This window comes from Buteo buteo, chromosome 2 (assembly GCF_964188355.1).
Source record: "Buteo buteo chromosome 2, bButBut1.hap1.1, whole genome shotgun sequence".
Lineage (NCBI taxonomy): Eukaryota > Metazoa > Chordata > Aves > Accipitriformes > Accipitridae > Buteo > Buteo buteo.
In genome coordinates, this window is record NC_134172.1 from 59,090,022 (window position 1) to 59,116,394 (window position 26,373).

The 26,373-nt window shown below is 41.4% G+C and overlaps 1 protein-coding gene across 2 annotated transcripts in view; it reads left to right on the forward strand.

Annotated features, from left to right (window-relative positions):
* STAC (SH3 and cysteine rich domain) overlaps positions 1–26,373 on the forward strand; it is a 74,988-nt gene that overhangs the window by 37,334 nt on the left and 11,281 nt on the right. For both annotated transcript variants that reach the window (XM_075056526.1, XM_075056536.1), the window contains exons 3-10: positions 8,712–8,812; positions 11,045–11,126; positions 12,491–12,606; positions 16,961–17,042; positions 21,218–21,282; positions 22,187–22,275; positions 25,420–25,471; positions 25,597–25,734. In XM_075056526.1, the coding sequence (XP_074912627.1) occupies positions 8,712–8,812; positions 11,045–11,126; positions 12,491–12,606; positions 16,961–17,042; positions 21,218–21,282; positions 22,187–22,275; positions 25,420–25,471; positions 25,597–25,734 (725 nt within the window). The remainder of the gene's footprint in view (positions 1–8,711; positions 8,813–11,044; positions 11,127–12,490; positions 12,607–16,960; positions 17,043–21,217; positions 21,283–22,186; positions 22,276–25,419; positions 25,472–25,596; positions 25,735–26,373) is intronic.

The following is a 26,373-nucleotide window of genomic DNA, read 5'->3' on the forward strand; positions in this document are numbered from 1 at the left end:
ATAGCAGGTTTTGGGTTTTTTTAACTGAACCTTTTATAGTCCTAATTGATTGTCCTAATCTTCTGGCACATAGCAGCCTCTCATTTCAAGCCCATTGACGATGGAGCTCTGTAAGCAACAGGCAATGTTAAAAATCCATTAGCAGACCAGAAATGATACTAAATCCCTTTGCTGAGGGTAGACTGTTCTTTTGTTCTGTAACTCTTTTCCCACATTTTAAGCAAGCCCAGAGCCCTGCTCTTCATTTTGCAGCATAGTTTCTGTTCAGATACTGTTTTTCTGTTTTCCAACTCCTCTATAATGGTACAAGGCCCTTGAAAGATCAAGGTTTTGGCACATATAAGCGGCCCTACAAAATTCAACTGCTTTTTCAGAGTGTCTCAAAACACACAAAAAAGGCTGTAACTGGATGCCTTTTCATTCCAATGCGTGTAAGAACACAGGTACAAATAACCTGAGCCTGCCAACATGGAGATCTTGTTTGAAATCTGACTTTCATCATCTTCATCTCAAGAAGAGTTACTGAACACACGGTGTTTACTAACATTACTGAGACCAAGATCAGCCATTGATCTCTGGTTATCCTCCTTTGGGACACCACACCAGATTTAATTTCTTCATGTTCCCTTGTCCTGTTCAGCTTTGGTACCATCATCATCTCTGGAGCCATTCAACATCACCTCCCATAGGCAAGTCTTTGCCTATCTTCTTTGAGCTATTTTCCTTCTCAGCAAAGCAACCTGGTGCAAAGATCTACAACCACAGGCTCAGCAGTCTAGAAAATTGTCTAGAAAAGTAGGTATCGAGATACCAGTGTCAGTTTGTTTGGAGCAAAGAAAGTTAAATATGATTTATCGTGTTTGGTTTTTAGAGGACTGGGACTTTTTCTTTCGATAATAGCTAGCTGTTAGTTTATTTATCATGGTGTTCCAGCATCTTAATTAACATTTAGATGATCAAAAACCTGAAATGATATTTTAAGAAGTATGGAGGTGGATATTTCCTTTTCGGGACAAACATTTATAGCAAAGCTGCTGAATATGTGAAAAGTGCATTGCAAAAAAACCTCTTGTGGCCAAATTTTTCAGCATACGGCAGTGAGTTTTGTCCTCTTCTGATCACCAGACATCAACAATGAGAATCACTTTTGCACCAACAGGCAGGAAAGGCCTATTTGCATTTTAAGTAAGTCTTATTGTTCCTGAACCACAGAATAAAATGTCTGGCAGCATTGGAAGTTCTTTGTCAAGGAGTTACAGAGTTGATTTGCAAGAGGAATAAAGGCATTTCCTCTTGCTGATATGTATGATTTAAAACCATGAAGTTAGAAAGGACTTTATTTTAGCAGGGATATTTTTCTTCTCTGTAACAGCCTTGAAGAAAAACCTGCCTATTACTGCCTCAGATTTTTGTCAGCATGTTGTTTCTAAAGAAAACTATGTCACTAGGAAGTCAGTTCTAATTTTATGTGCTGTTTTGTAGCCTGCCTACATACAAGGCAACTTTTCTTGCTATTTAAACATTGGATATTGTTAGGAAATCGGGTGGGGTAGGCACTCAAACAGACCCACACCTCAGTGACATATAATCTAAAATTTATTGATTTGGCAGAACAGGTAGCATGGTTGGATATCAAGTCCTATTCTACAAAACATAAATATACAAGTCCCAGCTTCTCCCCACACCCTGTTTGGTTTAGACCGACACAAGGTGAACTCAGGGGAATGGGACACTCCAACCAGTGAAGGTGTCAGCTCCAGACCTGGCAGCTTGGTCCTGAATAGAGGGTTCCTCCTCTAGCTCCCACATGTTGTTGGACATCCCTGTACCCCCATCCCAGGGAGCTACTGATCTAACCTACCCACAACTCTGCATATTTTGAACTGGCAGATTTAACTGTAAAAAAGAACCAACACAAAAAAAACCCTTACTAAAGACTAAAACCTTTGAAGTCAATCCCGTGCTGCCGTTATTCATGAAAAATTGCCTAAATAAGATTTTTGCCTATTTTTCTCTGTGTGTTTTGACCTTTTTCATCCTACACATCTGTTACTCATGCATAGAATGCCTTTGCCACGGTCTTCAAATGAGTGTAGACTACCTAGTCAGGTCAAAAGAGAAGGGTATCTATAAAGTGCAATTTCATCTCCTTAAAAAGGAAAATTGATCCTTTTGAATCATCAAAATGACAATGCCAAGAGCTGCCACAATACATTTATCTGTGGGCCAGTTAGGAGCAATATACAGCAGACCACAAAATTATTATGTCCTCTTTTTATTACTTTTTTGAACAATCCATTCAGTCTTGTATTTAGCAGTGGAGAGTGCAATTGGAGGATAGCTAATTGTGAGGTGAATATTAGTGTATCAGTCAACACACCTGGCAATCGTGCATCCATCAACTTGAATTATCAGTCAGGCATCAGACGGCAATGACTTCCAGCGGTCGGCCTTTTAGGGTGGCTGGGGAAATCTGGGTTCAGGCTTTGATCTATAGCTCGCCTGATGACCAGCTGAGGATCTGTGCCTCTGTCCTCTCCACAGTGTCAGCTGGGGTGGGTGATGGGATCCAAGCATCAGTTAAGAAAAAGCATCAGAGGGGTGCCAAGTATTAAGGCAGAGAAAGTGGGCAATTCCTGAAGTGGCAGGAGGCACTCGAGGATGCTGAAGGCCAAGGAAGGGCAAGCAAAGGGATGCCCAACTCATCCTTACAAACCTAATGATCTGGGGGGGATTGAGCTCAAGATTTTTAACTTTCAAGGTGTGGATGTCCTGCGTAGAAAATGTTGTTCTTATCTACCCACAGCTCTCAGCTGAGGAGGAGCAGGGGAAGGAGGAGGGTGAGTGTTTGTCCAGCAGCAGCCAGCCACAGGGGTGGGAAGTAGCCATAGGGGGATTTTTAAAAACAGTCTCCCTTTCAGCATCAGAGCTTTTACACAAAAACAATTAATTAAAAAAGAAGAAGGGGGTGGGAGAGCAGGTTGCGCAAAGGCTTAGGGACAACTGCAGGGGCACCAGTGCCATTTCAGGGACTTTTCTTTCTCCTTCTAAGGTGACAGCCTAAGCCCTTCACTGCTACAATACTGGCCTAGCTTGCTTAAAATTCTCATTTCCCATAAAAACTGGCACGGAGACAACTTTCTGGTGACAATTGCAAATGTGCTTGGGCAGAAAGGGGCAAGGCACTCATTATTTTTATCAGCCTCCCACAGCAAAAGTTGAAGTTCTATGGAAAATATGTAATTTAAAATGTATTTATTTATGAAATTTTAAAATTAAAACAATTTCTGACTGACATGTTCTTCTCAGCTGGAACAATAAAAAATTGTGGTTGGATCATAGCTGGATTAGCTGGAGGTGAGAATCTCTCTGTGTCTCCTTCCCTTCTTCTTTCTCTCTTTTATAGACCTGAATCTTTTTATCCTCTCTTTTTTTTTTAACTTTCGCATAAGTGCCTAGTATAGTTATCTTTATACAGTCAGCATAACGTCATGTTGTTACCAACATTTGCTGTTTTCTTTCAAATTTCTCCAGGCTGTAGGGCTCGTTCTCCCTTTCTAGCTATTAATGTTATGTTGAGTCTTGAAACAACAGGCAAAAAGCTTCAGCCAACAGTGCTGTGGCCATAGCTGTGCTGGCCAAGTGGATCATAAAGGTTCCCCTTGCATGTGTGTGATAAACATAATTCTCATTTGCTTTCCTTAGGATAAATGTCACTTTCCTGAAATGCAGAGTAGTTACGAAATTACTTTTGTAGGAGAGACAGACATAAAGACTTGGAATAAAATTCTGCCCTGTCTCCTCTGTCTCTGCCTCCAGATCTTTCCATACACCTATACTGAGGAGTTCAGTTTCCATTTATGCTTCCTCCAAAAAAGGCTTAGATTTACAAAAGTGATGCAATGTGTCCTTTTGGTAGTATTTAAGGTCAGATTATCAGAACAGTTTAAGATTTAATTTTCTGTAGCTGTTCTGGAAAACCTAGCCACTGGTTTAGATATTCAAGTGGGAGCTGACCCAGTCATAGACTATTTCTAGCAAGGTGTTATTAAACATGACCTGCTTCTCAAAACAATGCGTCCTTCCAGTGCTGAGTGTCTGGATGCATTAGCTGGTATCTGAAGAAAATGACTGTGGCAGAAACTCATTTGTAAATTTAAGAGCTACTCAGGTATCCTGACATGAAATTTCCTCATTTGCTTCCAGTGAAACACTGATTCTTTGTCAGTTTTGGCTTTTCATTTGCAGAAGGCATACTAGCCTTTACAGACTGTGAGATAATTAATAGATACATTAGTACATAGGACACAGAGGACGAATGTGCAAATGTATGTGTGAGTGGTTTTTTCCTATATGAATTTGACATACACATTGACAGTTATGTTTTGTTTATGGGCACTACAAGTCAGCTAAACATGTCCAATACTTTCCATTCTAAACACCCAGTTTTAGCAGCTTGCAATTTTTACAACTCAAATGCCAGCATCTGGGCCAAACAGTGCTGTATTAGTAACAGCTCTGACATACCCATTAGTCCCTCAAATGGGAGCCATCCCATCCAAGTTTTGGCAAACATACTCATATCACAGGGCATAAAGAGACAAAGATAGTGAGCCCATAGGAAAGCCCATGAGGCTATTAATCACCTTGTATTTGGAATTAGGCTACTATGGTACTCAAGAGATGATGCTTAAGGACACACACTGTCCAATGAAAGTAAAAAAGAAGTATTGAATAGAGCTGCCCATTTATTGAACACTGGCCACCCTGTTCAGTGAATGAAGTAGCATGCCTTGCATAAAAATAGTGATAATCACATCCCTAGATTGCAATCAAAAAGTGAATGAGCAGAACCTTTGTTCTGGCATGCTCAGCATTTAACGGATTAAGTAAGTAACCTTAGTAAGGGTCTTTGGAGAAGAGGGTGAGAGGGATGATTACTTTTTGAGGGTAATAACAAAGAGTCCACCAAAGCTGTTGGCCTACTCCCCCTTTGAACAAAAAAAAAACAGAGAAAAAAGTAGATAGGCTACTCCAACTTTAGCTTAGTTGCTAAGCGTTTAGTTCCTCTATTTCTGATCCACCACAAATTGAAATGATTCCAGGTGAGCTAAGAGTACTTTATACCAGTAGTTTCCAGCTGTGCTTTGAGGTTGGCATAGGGGAATATCTGCTACTGGGAATAAATGGTAGGCTGCAATCAGGCTGACAGCTATTTAGAGGAGCAGGAAGCAAACAAGACAGTGATGGTCAGGCTTGCAGGTCATCAGAGTATGTTCGGCAGAAGTCCCTGAGGAGAGTGTTTTATTATCCCAGACCTCACTGCTTCTGCAGGAACACTCCCCTCTCCAGACACTGCTGTGGCCATCTCAAATACGAACTATCTCCTTACTCTTCCCCTTCCCATGCTTCAGTCTACAGGAAGATTAACCCAGTCGGAATAAGCATACCACAGAGAGGCTTTCAACTTCAAACAAGCCCTGGTACCCTATGGCAGATAAGTGAAATGATACTAATTCCCCTCAAACAGTCTGCCCTATTTTGGTGGTGGTGTTATTACTACTATTACTATTATTGTTGTCATCATCATTTTTTACTTTTAGTCATTAATACCACTTATTTTCTACTATTTAATGTATGTTCAGACCAAATTCCTAGCTTTCTTATGCTCTCTGGGGGAATTTATTGGCAAATAATGTTTCAACACATTGCTATATCCTGTGCCACTACCTTAGGCATAATGAAATACCTCTCTTATACCCGCATGACTGTAGGACTCTGACCGTACTCACTCAGCTTTACATAACTTGTTTGCAAGATCCATGTTCTGCCTGCTTTTTCCCCATTTCAAACTACCAGGATGCCTTCCAAAACCAGCCCTATTCAGGCAACTTCAAAGTCAACGGGCTTGCTTACATGGGAGCCCAAAAACTGATGCAACGGGTCAAACCCTGGTCTCATTTACACCTGTACTGAATGTGGATCCGTTCTCCATAATGTGAGCTGTGGCTGTGCCTCAGTTCTGAATCTCGGGAACTTTTGGGTCAGATATGTTGCTAATATGTAGTTGTCTAATCTCTGGCACGCAGTTTTGAAATAGCTTAGCCGTGATTCTCTGCGGAGGTTTGATTTAGTGTGATGGAGATCAGAAACTGAAGAAGAAGAAATTATCCTGGGGAAAAAAGAAAACGTGGCTTGTAGAAATGCCTTTTTCAGAGCTTGAGATACAGTAGTTAAGTGTAAATACAGAATAAATGCTGCTTCTTTAAGCCCTTTAGTTATTCCTCAGTGAGAGGCAGGGAGATACATGCAAATTATTTCCAAGCTGCCTAGTCCCACAGTAAACCAAGTAGTTAGAAATGACAATGAATTAAAGATTGAAGCTTTTGGTAGTTACAGGGAATTTCATTTTGATTTACAAAGACTTCTTGTAGACTCAACTGCGTGACTGATACTTTTCCTCTCCTTGAAGCCACTACTTACCTACGCACAGGTAACAAATGGCATTCAGCAATAGAAATACAGTGTTGCTGTTTTGTAATTTATTGTCATATTCATTTTCACATGACCACAGATTTCTGTCTGAAGAAGCTGGGTTTTGATTTTTGAAAGTAGCACAGATACTTTGCATTCATTTTGCACATCATTTGGATGCACAGTTGTATTGACAATCGTGTATCTTCTGTGATCACGTGGTCATAACATGTAAGGACCAATATCCACCTTGTAATGTTAACACTAAAATGGCTGGAAGAGCGTAACACAGCCAGCAGAAAGGACTGTGAGACCAACTACCTTTTCAGCTGGATCTCAGGAGCAACTTGGTAAAGCAGATAAAAGTTATGCCAGTACAGACCAGCGTGAGAGGAGAATTAGAACCAGTGTAAGCACTGACTCTAAAATACATGTTGCATAGGCAAAGTATGATGTCATTTTCCTTTTTTTCATTCCATCCTCCTTCCTGTTTTCTCACAGTGTCAGTTGCTAACCATTGGGAAGGGTGATTTAGCATTTCATCATCAGTAATAAAAGTACAAAGCCACACAAGTCAATATTGGTTTGAGCATGTGTTATTGAAAAGAAACTATAACTGAAAAATTCCTCACAGCACAGTGATCCAAGTGCAACCATGCAGGAAAAAAAAAAAAAAAAGAAAACAGGGATATGTTCTTCTAGTAAATCCTGTGTTTACTCAGAAGGAAGACCCCAGGAATGAGACTAGACGTCTGCACGTACCCGAGCAGTGAGGCACTGTGCATCGACTCAGCTGAGAGGATGTAGGCAGGCAACAAGCAGGGAGCAGGCGCTGACCCCACTCCATGGGAGTCCCCGGGGTGCACCCCACACTCAATCCTATTCACTCCCCATCTCTCCAGCAGTCTCAGTAGGAAAGCAGGGAGGATGTCGGTTCCCTGTCCTACAGGAAGCGCACAAGTGAAAGGTCTGAGCCTGGCTCACTGCAACCACCCCCAGCTCCTCCAGCCTGCCTCTATCTGGCTTGAAAGTGGGCACTTCAGGGACCTCGTCCCCTGAAAGCAGTCCTGTCAAGGCTTGGGTTTTGTCACTGACTTGATAAGACCTTCCCTGAAGTGTTTTTTTCAGACGTAGCATTTCACTGAATGAAGTCAGCAGTATGTACATGGTGTTGACTACTCAAATAACCAAGAGCTACATGAGTACTTTCAGATGCAGGATCCTTCTGACTAATATTCCTATAATGTCTGACTAATGAGAGCCGGTTAAAATGTCAAGAGTTTTGGGGGTTTTCTTTACTACCTTGTTTCTTCCTCACTCTCACAGTAGATGATAATTAACTGACATGTTGTTTACTCATTCCATTTATAAAGTCCTGTGGGGATAAAAGAGTTGCTGCAGCTTAACTACTTCTGCATAGTTTAGGAAGTCTTATGGGCGTATGAGTAAGAGTGGCTGTTCCTGCCTCAAAGCAAACAGGCTTGGCTCTGTCATTTAAGAGTAGGTCCACATTGAAGATAATGCAGAACTACTGTTGCCCAAATGGGAGAAGTCTGCTTCTGTAAGGCATATTTTCTCCCAGAGCTCCCCTACCAGCAGCACTGAACTTTTCCACTGCCGGTGATGGAGAGCAAGGTCAGACCCATGGCATCCTCACTGCCCCGCTCAGGGATGTGCAAGGAGCCCTTTCTGCACCCTCTGAGCACCAGCTCAAGGAGGTGAGAGCAGCAGTCCCTCGGCACATGGGTGGGCAATGGTAAGGGAGCTGGCTTTGCCCCCTCACACACCCATGGAGCTACTCTCACTTGCAAAACCTGGCCCTCCGCTGATGGCCTGGCTCCCCAGGGCAGCTCCAGAGCCTGGGTGTTCCTTCAGTGGCTTCCTCAGCCGTGCATGGCTCCCATGCCAAGCCATTTCAAAGTAGCAAAGGGATTTTGCTTGATGTTGATGAGGCAGAGACATCACTGATAAGACTATCATATAACAGAGCATAATCCAACATATATCTAAAGGCAGCAATAGCCTAGGAAAGAGCCTCAGGGAGAAATGCCTAAAATGGAGAGGCTGTAAAGAAAGTGCATGTATAAATGTATACAAAAAAAGGTAGGCAAGGCGAAGAACACTGTCAATATTTACTCTGCTGCAACTGACCTCCCCATCAGTTCTTTCAGGTCATTCGTTAAATGCATGGAAACTATTGATTTTGTCTAATTAAATCATTTCCGTGCATTTCACAGGGACAAATGCTAAGCATGGCCTGCGCTGTAAGGCTTGTAAGATGAGCATCCACCACAAGTGTGCAGACAGTATTGGACAACAGCGTTGCATGGGCAAGCTGGTAAGTGAGCAGCTCAGGGCAGCAAGTGCAGTGGGAGGCACCAGCTTGTGCTGGAGCCACTTGCTTTGTGTGCCTGACTCGCTGGCTGGCATTTAGCTGGTGCATTAGCAGAACTGACACCAGGTCATTTTACTGAGGCGGGAAAAGTAAAGCCAGGTGGTACCATATTATCAATTTGGGCTACTGCCACCACACAAAAACCTGAACAAAAATGAAGCACAAATCTGGTCTGCGTTGTGGATGTGAAAATACAGTTACATAATCCAAATTTAGCTAAATAACAGAATTAATTCCCTTGATTTAAACTGTGCTTGCTGTAGTGTAAGTCTCTCAAGGAATGCTATAAATTAGTCAAAATATTTCAATGGAGTTTAACAAATGAAAAATCCTTCAAATTATGTTTTATTGGTTTTTTCCACTCTTAGGGCTTGAAGAAAAACCATAATTCATCTTAGAAAGAAAACCAAAGGATATTTCACAGTGAGACACTACAGAGTATGAAGCAATCTTTCAGTAGGAGAGGCTGGGAGGAGACTTGTCCCTGTATGGACAAAGCTCCTTAGTGCCTGCGTCATCTTCTGAGCAGCAAATTCTCATTATTGGCAAAGGCAGGACACTGTGTTTGAGACTATTCTAACCCACCTTGATGACTTTTATGGGAATATGGTTCTTTTGGTTTCTTTTGGAAAAAGAACTTGGAAAAATGACCACTTGGAATATGAAAACTGAATATGTATATTCATGTTTCAGACTTTCTTAGATTTGTTGCAACCTGAAGGCACCTGAGACAAATATGAGCTAAAACCAAACAGTTTCAGTGTGTTAAATGATGAAAAGATGCAAGCATTGACTTCAAAAGGGCTGGAAATCCCACCTTTCTCTGGAAAGATCTTTCCTCTCCAAGAGTATTCAGTGAAAGCTACTGAGGCAAATCTTTATGCATTTAATCCATAATCGTAGCCCTAGTGTGAGGCATTTGGGTGTAGGAAGTTGGTCTGTGCGGAGCTGTATGACCTCATTGCAAGCCCTGGACAAGCCAAATATTAAATCACGTGAATTGTTTCACATATTTCTTGATTCCAGCCTCAGCTCTTGTGGTCACTAGTTTACAAAAGCAGAAAAGTAGAGTCCAAATTAACAGAAGGAAGTCGTCCAGCAAATTCACAGGAGTTTTATGGGCTCATGTTATGCCTGAATCTAGTCTGGGGGCAAACCAAAGCTGGAGAATCTGGAATTTATTCCTCTAAGAAACCAAATTTATCAGTCTCCTCATTCCTTCTCAATCTATACTGCAGCTCATTAGCAAAAGAACTAGTTGTTGAACTATCATTTTTTGATGTATACAGAACATAAGATATGGAAAATATGTGCATCTCCATGAGGTTTTTCCACTTCTCACTGTGACTGGAAGTTCTCACAGCCTGTAAAGATTAGAAATCTGAAAGACCATTTGTGAATCTTTAATACCTTGAAGGGCATTTCCAAAGACTTCAATGTTAGCATTTTCATTTTGAGATACTTGCTAGCTGAGATAGTGAATAGAGAAGTAACAGAAAGTGTTTAACCTTCTAGGAATGGTTTTTAGAGTGGTATAAGGCACCATTATTGGCCATATTGTGGTATTCTTTAATGGTATAGCTTGAGTTGTTATAGTGCATTTCTCTACAAATGGACATTGAGGGGGCATCTGGTGATGGCTTGGGGAGTTTTCTGACCTCAGAAGACAAAAAAGCAGTGGAAGCTGCAGTCAGTCAGCAGCAAACCTTAGAAAAACCTATAGAAAGTCTCTAAATTCCTTGGATTTCGGAAGTGCATATATGGGAACATGAGGATTTGGAGTTAGGGTGGGGAAGGATAGTCGCGTGTTTATCAAATGCAAAACAATGCAAATTCACATAACATAAGAAGAAAGAGAGAGGAAAACTTCCCAGAACCTCTAATGATTCAGCACTTCTGCTGCAATTAATTAGTGCTGCTTTTGTGTAAAAGACAAAAGAAAAAGGGGAGCTGAAAATGAGCCCCTCCTTCCACATAAACATGGGAAATTGTTTTTTTCCAGGAGAAAAATCAAATAAATCCCTAATCTCTAAACCCCACAGTGACTCAACAACAGGAGGCAAATTTCCAGCCTCACCACACTGTTACGCCATTCGCCAAAGGGCTGAGGTTATTTCTACTACATCAATCGTGGCAGCAATGCACTTCACTTGTTTTTGCTTTCTCTCCCTCCAGCCAAAGGGATTTCGACGGTACTACAGCTCACCACTCCTCATTCATGAACAGTTTGGCTGCATCAAAGAAGTGATGCCTATTGGTAGGTTTTGATTGCTTTTCCCTTCAGTCTCCCTTTGGCAGTGCTCTGCAACAGCAGCGGCAGACTTCCAGCCGTGGTATTTACCCTCAGCAGCCTTCCAGCTCCTTTCGGTGACTGGATGTCCTTCTGCCATCTCAGGAAAGGACCACTTCAAAGATACAAAGCTGGAAGAGGAGAGGGTGTGTTTATTGTGCGTTTCACTCAAAACCCCATACATACAACCTCTTAGCAACTACTAGTAGGCAGTCAGTTTAAAATTACTTCTCTGAGGACATTTACATTGTTGTTTTCAGCAGTTAGGGGAAAAAAAAAGTTAATTACATGGATTTCATCTAAGTTTCTCTTTCTAAAAAACATCCATCATTTTTGTCAGAAGTAATAGAAATGTTTTGAACAAACTGGCTAAAAAATGAGGTGTGCTTTGCTCTCATCAAAATTCAAAATCCCATGTTTTTTCTCAGTACTTTGGCCAAAATTTCCCTCCTTCTACACAGTGCTACAAATGTACTGTATTCTATGTGTCTACCACCTTGTACTGCAAAGGAGGCTGAGGTCTAATAATGCAGTATGTAGAAGAGGATTTGAACTGAATTTGCTCATGCCAATTGAAGACATCCATTTCTCTGCCTTGGGAGATGACTTTTGGGGCCAGCTATGAGGGAGAGTGGGAGTGAGAATCGAATGGACATACATCAGTGGGGGTGGTGGCCTTTCTGGGTACCCCTACACTGATCTGAGCAACCTGGAGCACATTCCCAACAGGCAGGTACTTACTCACAGCTGCTTCCGGATACCATAAAGCCCCACAGTGGGGTTGTCAGTACCTTTCAAGGAAGATCCAGGCCATCCTGTTTATCCACGTCAGCCAAGTAGGAGCACTCTGAGGGTAGATGGATAAAGGTGATGGGCCACCCATACCACAAGGATGGTCAGGCACAATGCAGGTTTTTTTCCTTCAAGCATCTGCTGTTGAGAGCAATCCAAGAGGTCAGTGGTAGGAACAGGCAGCAAACATGGTTTAAAGCCTCCTGGTACTCTGTCTTCCTTACCTCAGTGTAGGCAGCATCAGTGGTGATTAGAGAAGGAGTACGGCAGATAAAGAGAGACGAGGCAATGGCAGGGACCCAAAGAGCCTGTATGAGGGGAGGATGATCTTTATGGAAGCAGAGAGGCAGCAGAAAATCGCCAGCAAAAGCCAGTTCCACTAAATTCATCAAACACTTTTTATCAGGATAGTCTCTCAACTTGTGTCTAAGCGTACACCCCACCATGCTGGTAGAGGCAGGTGTTTCTCCAAGTGGAGCAGGAACATGACCAGAAATATCTTCCAGGGACTGATGCATGTTTTGCTCCTTCTATTGCAGCCTGTGGAAATAAGGTTGACCCTGTGTATGAAACTCTCCGCTTTGGGACCTCCTTAGCCCAGAAAACCAAAAAGGGCAGTTCTGGAAGTGGGTCTGACTCTCCCAACAGAAACTCTGTGAGTATCCCACATCTATCTTCCATTTTCTTTCTGAGGGAGCAATAGATACTCATTCATAGGAGTTTGTATCAGAGTTCACAAAACTTGTATTTCAAACTGTAAAAAAAAAAAATAATCTCACTGTCAGCTTACAAAATGAGACCAGAAAACACATTATTTTTGCAAACTCAGGTTTTAAGTATCTTTTAGGTGACTCTTAAGAAAAAGAGAAAAATACAAATTAAATGGATAATATTCTTTTATTGGATTGGAAAAGGAAATTATGTTCTTTTGATTTTGCATATCTGTGTAAAAGCAGAACAGAGATATTTAAACTGTCATGCTGGAGTAGATGCATCCTGCCTGTTGTTGATGGTGGGCGTTTACCCTTCATACAAGTGATAGCAATGGGTTGGAGTCTTCAGAGCCTAGATTTAAAAGTACAAGCTCCACTGTACAAGCCCAGCCAAAATTAAGCCACTGCTACTGCAACAAGGCAATGGACTGGCACCTCCACCCCTGCCCAGGGTAGACTCAGGAGGGACGCATCGCAGATTTGGGCTCCTCTCTCCAAGCCCCAAATATAGGCAGGTGTGCTCAGCTTCTTGTATCCAGACAGGGAGATTTTCACCTTCATGTTAATCTTTGTCATTCACTCTCTTCTGTCATAAAAGTCACATTCTTCAGGACAATGGCAGAAGAGCTGGAGAAGGAGGACAAGGGAAACGATAGTTCCCTTAGCCCTGCCTTTGCTAAATCCATACCTAGTTCAACAGTAATAATTACCAATTTCTTCCTTACAGAAATGGTTATTTCAACAGTATTGGGACCCATAAAATCAGGAGCTCATTCATGGTGTTGAAAGAATGTTTCACCTCCTATAAACAGGCACTTAAGCTTATGCTAGAGGCTCTCTTTTTTTCAAAGAGATTCTCCCCACTCCCACCAAAAAAAAAAAATAAATCACACCTGAGTACACTGGAGGCTAAAGCTGATTGTCATGTCTAAAAATCAGACCCATGTTATCTGACAATCTGTTCTGCACTCACCTCAGTGTAAAATTCACCAGGCACAAAGACATAATGAGACTCGGTCTCCAGGCCTCAAAGCAGATACTTACATGTTTAATTTAAAGTTGTGCTAATATCTGTTTATACTAATATCTCTTTATGTTTGGTACAACATTTCCCTGGCACTTAAATGTATGCTTACTCATATGGCTGAACTGTAACCTCAGGTGGCATAGGTGGCCTCTAAACAGACATCCATTTGTGTCAGATGGGAAAGAAAACAGACAAATTTAAACAAGAACTAAGTGAAATCTGCAAGGGAGTTATTAAAGGATATGTCCTCTATCCACCCTTGTTTGTGCCTTAAAAGGAATTTGGTAATTTCCATTCTTTTTTAAAACCCAGAGTGACTCTACCACCTGTCGCATTGTGATTACAGTTCTTTCTTTCAATTATTTAATTTACTTTGAAACAGACGTTCTACAAATGTAATTATTGCTTTCTAAATCAATAAAGCATTCTTTTGAATTATGAATGGCAACTCAAGCACAGAAATCATGAATGCTGTGTCAGCTTGCCCTAGGGAGCTGATCATAACTAGGTGGGGGGTGGGTGTAGAATGAGGAATGCAAGTTCATTATGGGAATTTCTCCAGGGTATTGAGGCTGAGACAGCACATAGCACATGCCAGCATACAGAAAACAGAAAACGTTAGAGAACTGAATAAACAGACAAGTGAAACCATAACTTCTGCCAGTGCAAGCCTGTGGATTGAGACAAGGATAAAAATGAGGGGTGGACACAACCCTGATCCAAATGATGGGGCCATGGAGCTTTACAACTGTGATGTGTGACCCAGGAGCAGGCACTGACCAGTGATGTGACACAGAGCCCTTAGAGCCCAGGTAAAAATGCACAGGAGTGTGTGAGCTAGCAGCACGTGTGCCGTTAATAATGCACAGGGACTAAGATCTTTCCCCAGTGGTCCTCACTTCTGTGCTGCTCTGCTCCTCTCAAAGCAGAAGCAGCAATGCAGCTATGAGGCTTACAGCTGAAGCTGGGGAGCGCTTCAAGGTTCTGCCATGTCACCAAACCAGGGACACCATGGATGTGGTGACACCTGGGATGCTACTTCACCTCGCAAGTGGTGTCCAAGCTGCCAAAGGGCTAGCTCTGGATCAGAGCAGCATAGCTGCTCCTGCTGAAGGTAGTTAAAAGCAAAGGCAACTAGCCTAGGAGCCTGCCTTGCTTCTACAGCCGTGAAGCTTCCAGGGCTGCAGTTTGTGTCTCTGCACAGAGTAGAGATAACCGTCTTGCTCTGACCTAGCCAAGGTATTTTTAACATGACTGAGCAGTGTGGACACACCCACTGTGATTTTTCAGCCTGGATTCTGCATTTCCCATAAAAGAAAGTGGCCATATGCTCCAGATTTACTACCTACTGCTTCCTTCAAAAATGTGCTTCTGCAACCCACATTTATACAGAAAGTCACTTGAGGTGATGTAAATGCGATTGCAGTTCTTGTTAGTTATTAGTGGATTGCATCTTCTCAAAAGCAGCTTTGTACCTCTATCATTTCTATTAGACTATTTGTCATACAGCTCTTGACTGAAAAATCATTAAAGGTAACTGAGGTTACTTCAGGAGGTCTTGGATGACGTATATACTGAAAAGACAGTCACTGCACATCCCGTATGCAGTAGTACCCAACAAAATAGGAAGCTAATCAGCAATTATGAAGCTGATCTATGAAGACTAAGGAACTTGCTGTAGCAATGAGCTGAAAGATACCTGGGACTTATTATTTCAACAAAGCCAGTCTTTCCCTTCTCCACCCAGCAGCTAGAAATACCTAGATACACTCTACACTGACTCCATGTTAGCACTGCTATTGCAGTGCCTTCTCATCCAGGGGTGACCCATTTGTGAAAGCAGCAAGACAAGCATGACCTGCTGCAAAAGGCTCAGTCTAAAAACAAGGCATAACAGAGCAGTAAAGTAGAAGGCTCTTAAAATAACGAGGGAAACAAGATAACCACAAGATACCTGTGGCATTAATCTACTTTTAACCTCTTTGTTCATTAATATCCTTGGATGGAGAAGTAGCTAGGAAATTACTACACAGGGGAAGTAAAATTGTCAAAGTACTTTCTAAAACAAGCTTTGTTGTCAACACTAGTAAAAAGAAAAAAACTTATAAAAATCTATAAAGCAATTCAGATTTTGTGCTCCCTGAACAAAAGCAGAGAATGTTCCTCATTTGGCTTTTCTTCCAGTAATGCAGGCAATAGACAGAGCTATGTGTACAGTATAATTGTAAAGTGTCATGGAATAATGAAGTTAAATCCTTCCATGTGTCTTAAAATACTGTTAACAAGAAATAAACAAAGCTTAGGAGCCTATAAGGATTTACAGTTTTCCAGGTTAGAGAGAGCACCTTACTCGAGTTCAATGTTTGTGGTTTTTATGGTTATCAGAGATGTTTTACCCAAAAGAAGTCATGTGTGGAGAGTTAAGAAACTGAAGTTCCATAAGTTCAGATTTGGAGAGAGTTGTTTGGAGCAGCTCCTGGTTCCTGTCGGGCTATACATGGAGAAGCTGACTACCCAACCAAGGAATCTGGTGCCTTATGCAGAGATTACTTCTGAGGCTTGAGATTATGTCATCCCATGTTTTCCTACACCCTAGAACAATGGGTCCCTAATCATGATTGACATTAATATGGTACAAATAAGAAATCATAGTAATTCTAACAACAACATTTGGGTTTCATTTTTCCCTAACCATACCAGCCAGATGACTGTTTGAAAAGAAAGTGAGGGCAGATATTTAAAGTCTGACTTCACCAACTCTGTCACACTCCAGCTCTTTCTTTCACAGCATGTTAACAGAATTAAAATCACCTTTACATTACAGTTATTATACTGAATAATGTATTCAGGGTTAATAAATTGTCAATAGTTTCAATTAATGTTGTCTCCCTGGTTGATAGCTATTTAGTATACCTGCAGGATGTACAAATTCCCCCAAATCCCTTCTATTTTATACAGAGAACCACATTGTTTAACACAATCCTTTGTTCCTTAACTTTCACTTCACTTTATACTGAAGAAATCTTTTGTATTCCAGACTGTAAACTTGGTCTGGAGTTCTTTCTGGGCTTTCACTGCTCCCTGCGAAGTAGATATTTGTCATGCATCACCAGATACAGTGTCTTCTGCAATCCCATTAGCCTGACTTGCTCTGCTCTGATAGCACCCAAGTAATGCATTCCCCAAAGGCTCTTTTGTGGTCTTTTTTTCACCTCATCGCTCACTTTTTCTGGCTTATCCCATCTCATTTGCTCTTTCTGTCCCTGCAGACAGCTGACCTGGCAGAAGTTCCTGAGGAAGGCGATAGCTCTGCAGGCACCCTTGACATAAGCAGGAAACGCAGCAACAGCGGTGAGTGCTGCCAGGCCAGGATAGCATCTTCAGATGTATAGGCCTGTGTACAACCTATTTCAGATGGGGTTTTATGGCATGTCCATGTTTTAGCAGCATTCTAAGTTTTCAAAGTGGGGGGTGAGTGGAGCAGGTAGTTGGTGCAAGGATTCGGGGAATGGTTTTTGCCATTCAGATGAAATCCAAGCCACCAGTTTTCTTAATTTGTTGTGCCCAGACCTGACACTGGACAAGGTTCAGGTCCGTTCCCTATCTCTTACGCTTCAGGAACATGACTGTAGGCTAATAACTGAACATGCTTCAGTTCCACACTGGCAAAGTGGAAAAAAATAATTCTTTCTTTTCCATACATTTGACTTGTCTCCATGTCTCTATATACCATAACCTCTTTGGGACAGGAAATGAATCATATAATATCCATATGTCTGTAAAATATCCAACACAATGAATCCTGATTATAATTGCAGCTTGTCAGTACAACTATAGTATATGCCCAGTAATATTAATAGCCCAATTCCTTTGTCTGCTTTGCAGCACAAGAGTAATGTTTTTACAGCATTGGTATGATGGGATTTCAAGACCAATTGAGAGCTTAGTAATGAAATCTCAGCCACTGAGGGATGGTGTTTGTGACCCTGTTCTTGAACTCAGTCATGGTGAGGGAAGCAATAAGTACAAAGGGGTTTGCAACACTAAGCAAAACTTCAGGCCCAAACCATCAGACCAACTTCTCAAGCAGCACCTAAACCTGAAGGCTGCTTTGCTGAATCTCACATGAGAGTACAGTACAAAAATAAATCACAGTGAGCATAGCTTTCTTCCTAGCACCCCCAGTGCTCCTTACATGCTGCTAGCAATTCATGTAGGTGAAATGCCAGCTTCAGCTGTCCATTCCCATTTTGTGCTACCTCCTTATTCCTTTACTCCCCTCCTGGTCCTATCACTTCTCCTCACTGTGTTCAGCCATTTCCTCCGTCTCATTTTGTGAACATCCCATCTACGTTATCTGCTTTCTCCTGACAATTTGGGGGGGGGGGGGGGGTGTGTTCTGTCTTGTGAGTGCAAGTTGACCTGACCTGGTTAAAGAATTCAGTCTGTTTCACAGTGTTTAATCCTGCCCACCTGAGATTAATTTGGCCCTGTTTGAGTTTTCGGATAACTTTTTATTTCATTGTCAATCAGTAGTTTCATTTCTGAAACCCAGAGAAACTTTTTTCTCTGAGATCTGTATTCACTGAATGCACTGAGAGGCATTCAAGGAACTTACTCAAAGAGATTAGTTTAAAAACTCAGCATGTGTCACACCTCCAAATAACTTCTGCGGCACATTAACGATTCCTTTGATCGGCACTGGCTTTTTTACAATCCATCCTTCAGAGGCTCAGAGTATAAATTATGCATCAGTCACTTCAAAAATTTCCCCTTGGTAGATTTTTAATAAACTGCCCACACTGTTTGCACAAGCTATGGAAATGGTAAAATCCTTTTCAGACTGTAAAAATCCCTACTTTTTTTTTTTTTTTTTTTTTTTGTCTGCTGCTGCTAGGACAAACAAATATGAAAATAGATGGATTTCTGTTGTGTGCAGACGTGAACTACATACCTCTATGGCCTTCACATTCAAGGGCCTCCTAGTAAAATCCAGAGACCATGAGCTAAACAGAGATTAAAAATTTAACAAAGTAAATTCAAAATATTATTACAGGGTGATTCACCATTCTTTTTTCCTCAGTTGTCCACTGCCTCTTTAGCAGGCAGTTCCACATTAATGCCTTGATGAATCAGGTCCATTCCAGTTCTATCTTTTTTTTTTTTCATTACAAAACTGTCTCCTGCAAATAAGATTTTAGGAAAATGTACACTTGAGACTCTTTGCTTAAAGAGAAACAGCAGAAAAGCCACAGCCTCCAGAAGGGTGAAGGGACCCAGCACGTGTGTGGCCATGTAATTGCTCCTATAGACTTTTATGACAACAACTTCAAGGGAAGATTCAGGCCCTGGCATGCCTACTATGAAGCAAAGCTTCCTAGTTTACAACTGTAAGATGGCATACCTAATTTCCAGCCCTTCAGCCTCCTCTAAGCCAGTTATACTCTTTCACTGCTGTGAATTGCCATCTGTAACAGAAGTCCCGCAAGCCAAAATGTACTTTAAGTGACATGTATGAGCCTGTTATCAACACGGATTTGAACACTATCCCCCTGAGTCAAATATGGGATGTCCTCCCTGCAAACCCAGGTTTGGTGAGCACTTCTTGGAAAATACAAGGATAAAGTCCATCTCCCTCCCAGCCTGCTGGGTCAGCTCCACAGCTCACAAGGCTGTATGTTAGTGACTCGGCTTTATTTTCTGTCACCAAGCAGAAATTACTCCAAACATGATGCTAAAATACTTCCACTTCGTCTGGTGAACAAATTTCTGCAAGTCCAGAATGCTCCTGATTACCCACCTCATTATTCACCAGAACTTTCTCTATTTGCCTCCCTAACTCCTTTTCCTCTGGACACAAAAAACAAAGCATAGTAATTTGAGTAGGACTTAAATACTGCCAGATTGTAACAGCAGCATTTTACACCCCTTTATACAGATGCGAGATATACGTATACCCCTATACTAGAAGCTACATGAAATTAGTTTTATTTTTAAGGTTTTCCCTCTGGTGCTCGTGACAGTTTGCAGGGTCAGAGTCCCTCTACAACAGGACTTGGCGAGGAGCACAGTGTGGCCCCCAGGTCAGCTGCAGTCAGACCACCTGGACACAACTTGGGCATTTTCAGGTTAAACGCTGCAGGTATCAGCTCACATACTGTCTTCGCATTCACACATTGGGACTTTATGACAACAATATTTTCTTACATTTTGTCGGAGAGCACGTGCTTGTGTGTGCTTGTAGATGCATGTCACTTTGTACAAAATCTTTCTCATGCATACTGTGGCTGCCATTTTAGCTCTCTTTCCTCTGTTACAAGAACACTACATTTTTTTGATGTCTAAGTAAGTACAGTATCAAGGAACCTTACTATTTCACTCATAAAACATCTTCAAAGAATCTTTATGTGGTTGCCATGTACAGTGTAGAATAGCCACAGAGATAAGTGTTAATGGAAGAAAGGGTGAGCAAGTGAAAGAACAGAGGGGGAAAGAAATTCAGCAGTTTGGTGTTCCCTGGCACCTTCTTTCTCCTGAACACATGTAACTGTGTCACAGAGAAACAAAAAGAAAATGCACTCAATCAGCCTGCTACTTATTACCATTTTGGAGATTTCCAGATCATTAGAGACTACAAAATCCACCTTCTTCTCAAAACACCTGCAGAGGTAAATGGTGGGAGAACATGCTGGTGGTTCTATCCAGAAGCAAGAAACGGCAGGCAATTCTTAAAATGTGAAGGGCAATTTCAGCCCATGTAAGAAAGCCACTGTGGCTATTCTAGGGAGATAACTGAGGACAGGCATCAGTCACATCATGAAGCAACTACAGTAAACTACTGATTAGATATCAGGTATGTTAGGTGCTGTGATCATTGTCTAATTCTGTGAGTTTCTGATTTAGTAACTTGGAAGCAAATTTTCACACATACAGGCCTGTGTCTCAGATAACCATCCTGATTTGAAAGCAATTCAGGTACCTCCTATAAAATCAGAGAGAGAGGCAGCAATCCAGTGCCTCCCAGGCAGGGACTACTGGAGGGAGGGATTAAAGAAGACTATCAAACATCTAAAGAGAGAGGATCGAAGAGGGGAAAGAAGGGCTCTTAGATACAAAATTCCCTCAGTATTGCTCATGTATGGGCATTGGGTTTTGCAAGTGCTTTTAAACGGAAATATTGCTCATCCTAAACATGAAAATACAGCATTCAGTGTGAGGAAAAGGTTGCTGGACTTTAAATAGTAATGCAATTAGGGGACCTAGGTTCTATTCCCAGTGCTGTACTTGTGTATATTCATCCGATCAAGATGGTTTATTTGTTATGATTGTAAATTCTTCAGGACAGAGATTGTTTTGTGCCAGTGGTATACGTGGTTTTGTTGGGGGTGTAGAAGGGTTCAGAGGAGAGCACAGGTGATCAAAGAAAGTAAAGGGGAAAGGGAAGAGTTTAACAAAATAAAGGTGATCCTGTTGAGATGAAGAGTCTTAAACTACTCCTAAAATGTCATGTGTTTGCTTTATTTCAGTGTTTACATACTCCGAAAATGGCACAGAACACTTTGGAGAAGAACCAAAAAGTACACATTCCCCGGTATGGGCACAAAGTTTGTGAGAATGCAATGGGAATGGGAAGTCATATAAAAGTCTTGTTTTTATGGATAGCTAAGGACCTTGAGTAGGTCTGCTGGGGCACTATTCTGGAGAAGCATCGATATCTGACTGTCATGTTCTTACACCATTTCTTGGCCACTGGCCACCATTGGAAGCAATATACAGGACTGGATGGCTCTTTGGTTTACCCATTATGGTCCCTTTTATGTTATTCTGTTTATTACAAATTGATAATATTAACACAAAAGATCCAGCGTGGAGGCCATGTCATTGCAATAGAACTGCAGTAATGTAAAAATCATAGGTTTGATTTGGAAAATTCTTTGGGGTTTGTTTTAGGTGCTTTTTTTTCTTCAGATTACCAGTGGAGAAAGTGAGGAGAGAGGGTAGCCAGTCTTCTCTGTGGGAAGTCCAGCGCAAGCAGCTTTCTTTTTAAGAAAGTGATTTTCCCACACTCTGTTTTGGACCTGTGCACTCTACAACTTTAGGTCCATCTGTAATGAGGACTGTATAATAGACATCTTATACAATGCCAGTAATACACTACTGAGCTCATAAGAGTCATACATTAACACAGAGCAAAAGGCAGACTCATTTTTAAGATCTCACCAGAAAGACCAACTTGTGCAGATTTCTGCTTTTGTTCTTTGGAAGCCTGGAATTTGATATTGGAGTTCAAAGAATCTTATTTCTAAATGAAGGTAGTTACTGCCTTAGTAGCTCGTAATGTACCTGGGCCATAGTCCTCCAAGGTGTGAAAGCAATGAGATGATTCTGGCTCATTTCTTGGAAGATCAGGCCTCATTCCTCAGTCTCTAACAAAGTGAACCAAATTCCTATGCAGGACAGATATTTAAATTTTCTCTTTCTCTTTTTTCTTAAAGGGACCATTTTATAAAAGCATGTTACAAATGAACACCTATGTTGCCTTGTACAAATTTGTACCACAAGAAAATGAAGACCTGGAGATGAGGTAAAGCCCCAAAATATTTGTTAGTTGATTTGACCCATGGCATTTGACATCTTTTCTTTTAGTGCAATTAGTTCGACTCATGCTACTCACATTTTGCATGGTCTTGCTAGAGCTCTTGTAGTAAAATGTGTCAGCTCTGTTCAAGGTATCCCCTATACCAAAATAATCATGCACATGCCACAGAATTTAGGGAACTGCCAGAGTAATGCCCCTCTCATTAGCATCTCCTTCACTGAAAGCCTTTTTCCTGTTCCCAGCTGTGCCTTCCCATTGCTCTAGAACTAATGAGTGGGATGTAAGGCAGAAATTACAAGCTTCCCTATCGTTCTGCTTTGCTGGCATTTCCTGATCATTACTTTAGGAATGTCAGCTCTTCAGGAAATAACCCCAAGGTGTGGTGACCTTTAGTGCAACTTGTCAGCTATTCTGCCTGAGGGATTCCACTTTGCATCCTGCTCCTTTAGGGGTGTATTCCAGCTAGCACTTTTGTTCCATGAAGAGGAACACCGCTCAGACAAGCCTGCAGTGGACTATCATCCTCATCAAGACATAGCAATCCAGAAAACACATCATTCTTCAAAATTTTCCTTTCCCTCATATTAGGGGAAAAAGCAACTTGTGGTCTGCAACCTGGACTGTCATGCATAACAGGCTTTTTCCAGAGGCACCAGCCAGGTTTTAGACTAGTGTTGCTCAGCTACAGCAGCATTGTTTGTCCCATGGCCAGAAATTCAGTAATACATGGGTTAACACTGTCTCATACGGGATACCAAATAGCTAGTAATGTTGTTGGTCACTGCAGTTGCATGAATTTTCATTTAACATAGTTGAGTTGCTGGAGATGTGTTCAGCATAGCAATGTTGTCAAGGCTGACAAGCACTGTCCTGGGAAGTTAAGTCACGGACCAGCCAGACACTGATCAGCCCTAACATAATGAAGGCAAATAGCAGGGGAAGGACCTGAGCTGGGAAGAAGAGTTAGGGGAGATTTCAGGAGATCTCAGCTCACCTCTGAGGGTATGCAATGGGTGGCAGATTACTGCAGTGGAGAGGTGCCAGCCCTGATTTCAGCAGCAATTAGTACTTACCACAACCTTGATTTCTTCCTCAACAGCAGGAGCAGCCAGTCAGGTTTTCCAAGTAAAGTAGGACATTGCAGTAATATGCTTATTCTAAGAGATGGTCTTATATTACAATATAAGAGACAAGCAAACCCAGGTTTCGGACACTGCAATGAATAGAATGGAATAGAATAGAATAGAGTAGTTGGAAGGGACCTACAATGATCATCAGTGGTTGCCTGGCCACTTTAGGCTGATGAGCACCTATCTTGCCACCTACTGAAATCTAGAGCACTGACATAGAGCAGACAACTTATCCAGGGTTGTGATTTACAGAAGAAAAAGATGAGACCTGAGAATGTTTTCAGCCAGTAGTAAACACCAAGGAGGTTGCCCCCTTTCAGGGATTAGCAGCCTAAGTATAGGCAGCAAGAGTAACATAGGTCCATCTGGGACTTCTATTTTGAATCCTTTTAGGAGATTAGAGAGATCTATATTAGTCCTGTGCTAAAAAATATCATAAGCAAAATCTGCAGGTCTTACATCTAAAAATCTCAGTGCTCAGACCACTGACATGGAGAGACTTTAGGTTCAGTTGCCATCTTTCTCTGACAGCCAAATAAATTTATGTTTTCTAAGTTATTTTTTAATAACCAGGCTGAAGGGTATTTGGAGGATGGGGCTTTCCAAATCCTTCTTGTTGGAAGTGTTCTTCCTTGCAGTGTAAGGGTTCCAATGGTGTCACAGCCTATTCACTTTGAAATAGCAAGATGGGCTCCCTCAATACCGCTTTAAGTGTTTTATATTAAATTTTAACTGGAATAAGGTATTCAGATGTCCTTTCCCATGGAAGAAATCTTTTACCACCAGGATACTAAGTTGTCTTTTTTCTCTAGCCTCCTTTCTCACCTCAGCAACATTTAATTATTCCAAACACGTTGGAACAGCTTCCTGAGGAGGGCTTGAGGAAAATCTTACCCTGTTGCCCTATTGATAACACCTTTCTGTGAAAGCTGGAAAACTCTGGTTCAGATTGAGTAGTGTTAGAAGACCAGATGCCTGTTTCTCCAGTTGTCAGCAGTAATGATAACCACTTGGAAAGTGGACCAAAGAAGACCACCACCATCCCCACCTCTAGCTGCATCCTGGACAGGTCCACATCTTCTATGCGTGCTCTGAAAAAGCCCCAGATGCATTTGCAAGCTCTTGTGCTGATACCTCAACAATACAGTGAACCTAACAGGGAATGCAAGGAAAGCTGAATAATTAGGGGTCAACCATTAATTTTATTGAGATCAAAGAAATGCCTGTTATCAAGCAGACAGAGCTTTCTGAGGTTAATCCATTTGGAAATGGGCTGCCACTTACTTTCTACAATGCGGTGCTATTGTAATTACATAATAACGTTGATGAAGTGCCACCAATGGGGGGAAGGAGGTCAGATAACTGTTCAACTACCTGCACAAAATCAGCTTAGCACATTTTGTTATTAGCATTTCCAGCCAAATTATTCTCCTAGCTCTGCTTTGGAACTAGTCAGCTGGATGCTGATACTTAGCAATTACAACCTTGCACCACACATTATAAAGGTAAATATGTCCCATTCAAATCAAAAAGACATTCTTGGACAGAATTATATCCCTGCTGACTAATTGCCTTTGTCAGTTAAATAGAACTATTTTCCTGCTGCCTTCCTTCTGCAATCACAGCTTGAAAACACAGATGATAAAGTGGTGTGTCCCAACAATGTGAAATGTCTTGAAGTAACAAGATAATGCCTGTAACAAATAGGGAATGTATTTTAAACAGTTTCTTATTAAACAGGAAGCAAAAATTCCAGTTTGCAGATGTTGTCTCAAAATAAAGGTCTAGTCCCAATATACAGACTTTCTTTCCACATTACCATGTATGAGTGAAGAAAACCTTGCTGCCTCATTGAGTCTACCTGCAGCAAATGCTCAGATAAAATGACCAAGAAAAGACCACCTTACTGTTAGAAGGTAATTGTGGAATTGCTGTGGAATTGCTGATTCAGCATAACAATTAAAAGTCATCTTAACTACTATTCCTCTTCTAATTACAGGCCAGGGGATATGATCACTCTTCTGGAAGACTCCAATGAAGACTGGTGGAAGGTATGTGCTAATTATTTTATATCTGTTTTCTTTCCAAAGGGAAAAATATGTTGTTTTCAATACTAAACTTGTATTAAAGTTACTAGTGTTAACAATCTTCTTCTATCAATGTGTTTTCTCCACAGGGGAAAATTGATGATAGAACTGGATTTTTTCCTGCTAACTTTGTTCAAAGAGTGCAACACGATGAGAAGATTTACAGGTGCATCAGGACATTCATTGGCTGCAAGGAACAGGGACAGATAACTCTGAAAGAGAACCAGGTAAGTTCCCCTGGGCTGGATCCCCACTGGACTTGAGCACCCAGTGGTCTGACCAATGATTGGAGGGAAAGTTGTGCAAGATGAGCACAGGCAGATGCTGTTCACTGCAATTTTACTACAAGATTTATTATTTGTATGGTAATAGTGTCTAGTAGCCAGTTAAGAGCAGTGTTGGCCTTGTGCAAATGCATACTCCCTACCTAACATAGCCTAAATTTTCAGTCTCAGAGACATTCATAAATATACTTTACATAAAATGCACACTTCTACTGACTTCAGAGGGACAGCTTGAAGAACACACCATCTTAGAGGTAGACTTTGTGTGCCTGAAAAATGATCTGATTTTCTCCTCGTTATTAGAGCTAATGTAGTAAAAGACAGTGGCTCCCTCCCCACACCGTAACTTACCTAAAGATCTAAACAGAGCTCATTGTTTTGGCTTCAGGCGGAATAGAGTTAAGGTAGCACCAAACCAACCTGTAAATCTTAAATTTAACTCTTGTTCACAAGTTGCAAATTATCTTTAATCATTAGTTGCTTGTGTCACCACTTACACACCCTCTCTGCAGGCTGTAATTTATGCTAAACTAGAAGTGCTGCTGTAAGTTAAAGTACACCATGTACAGTGAGGACTCACAG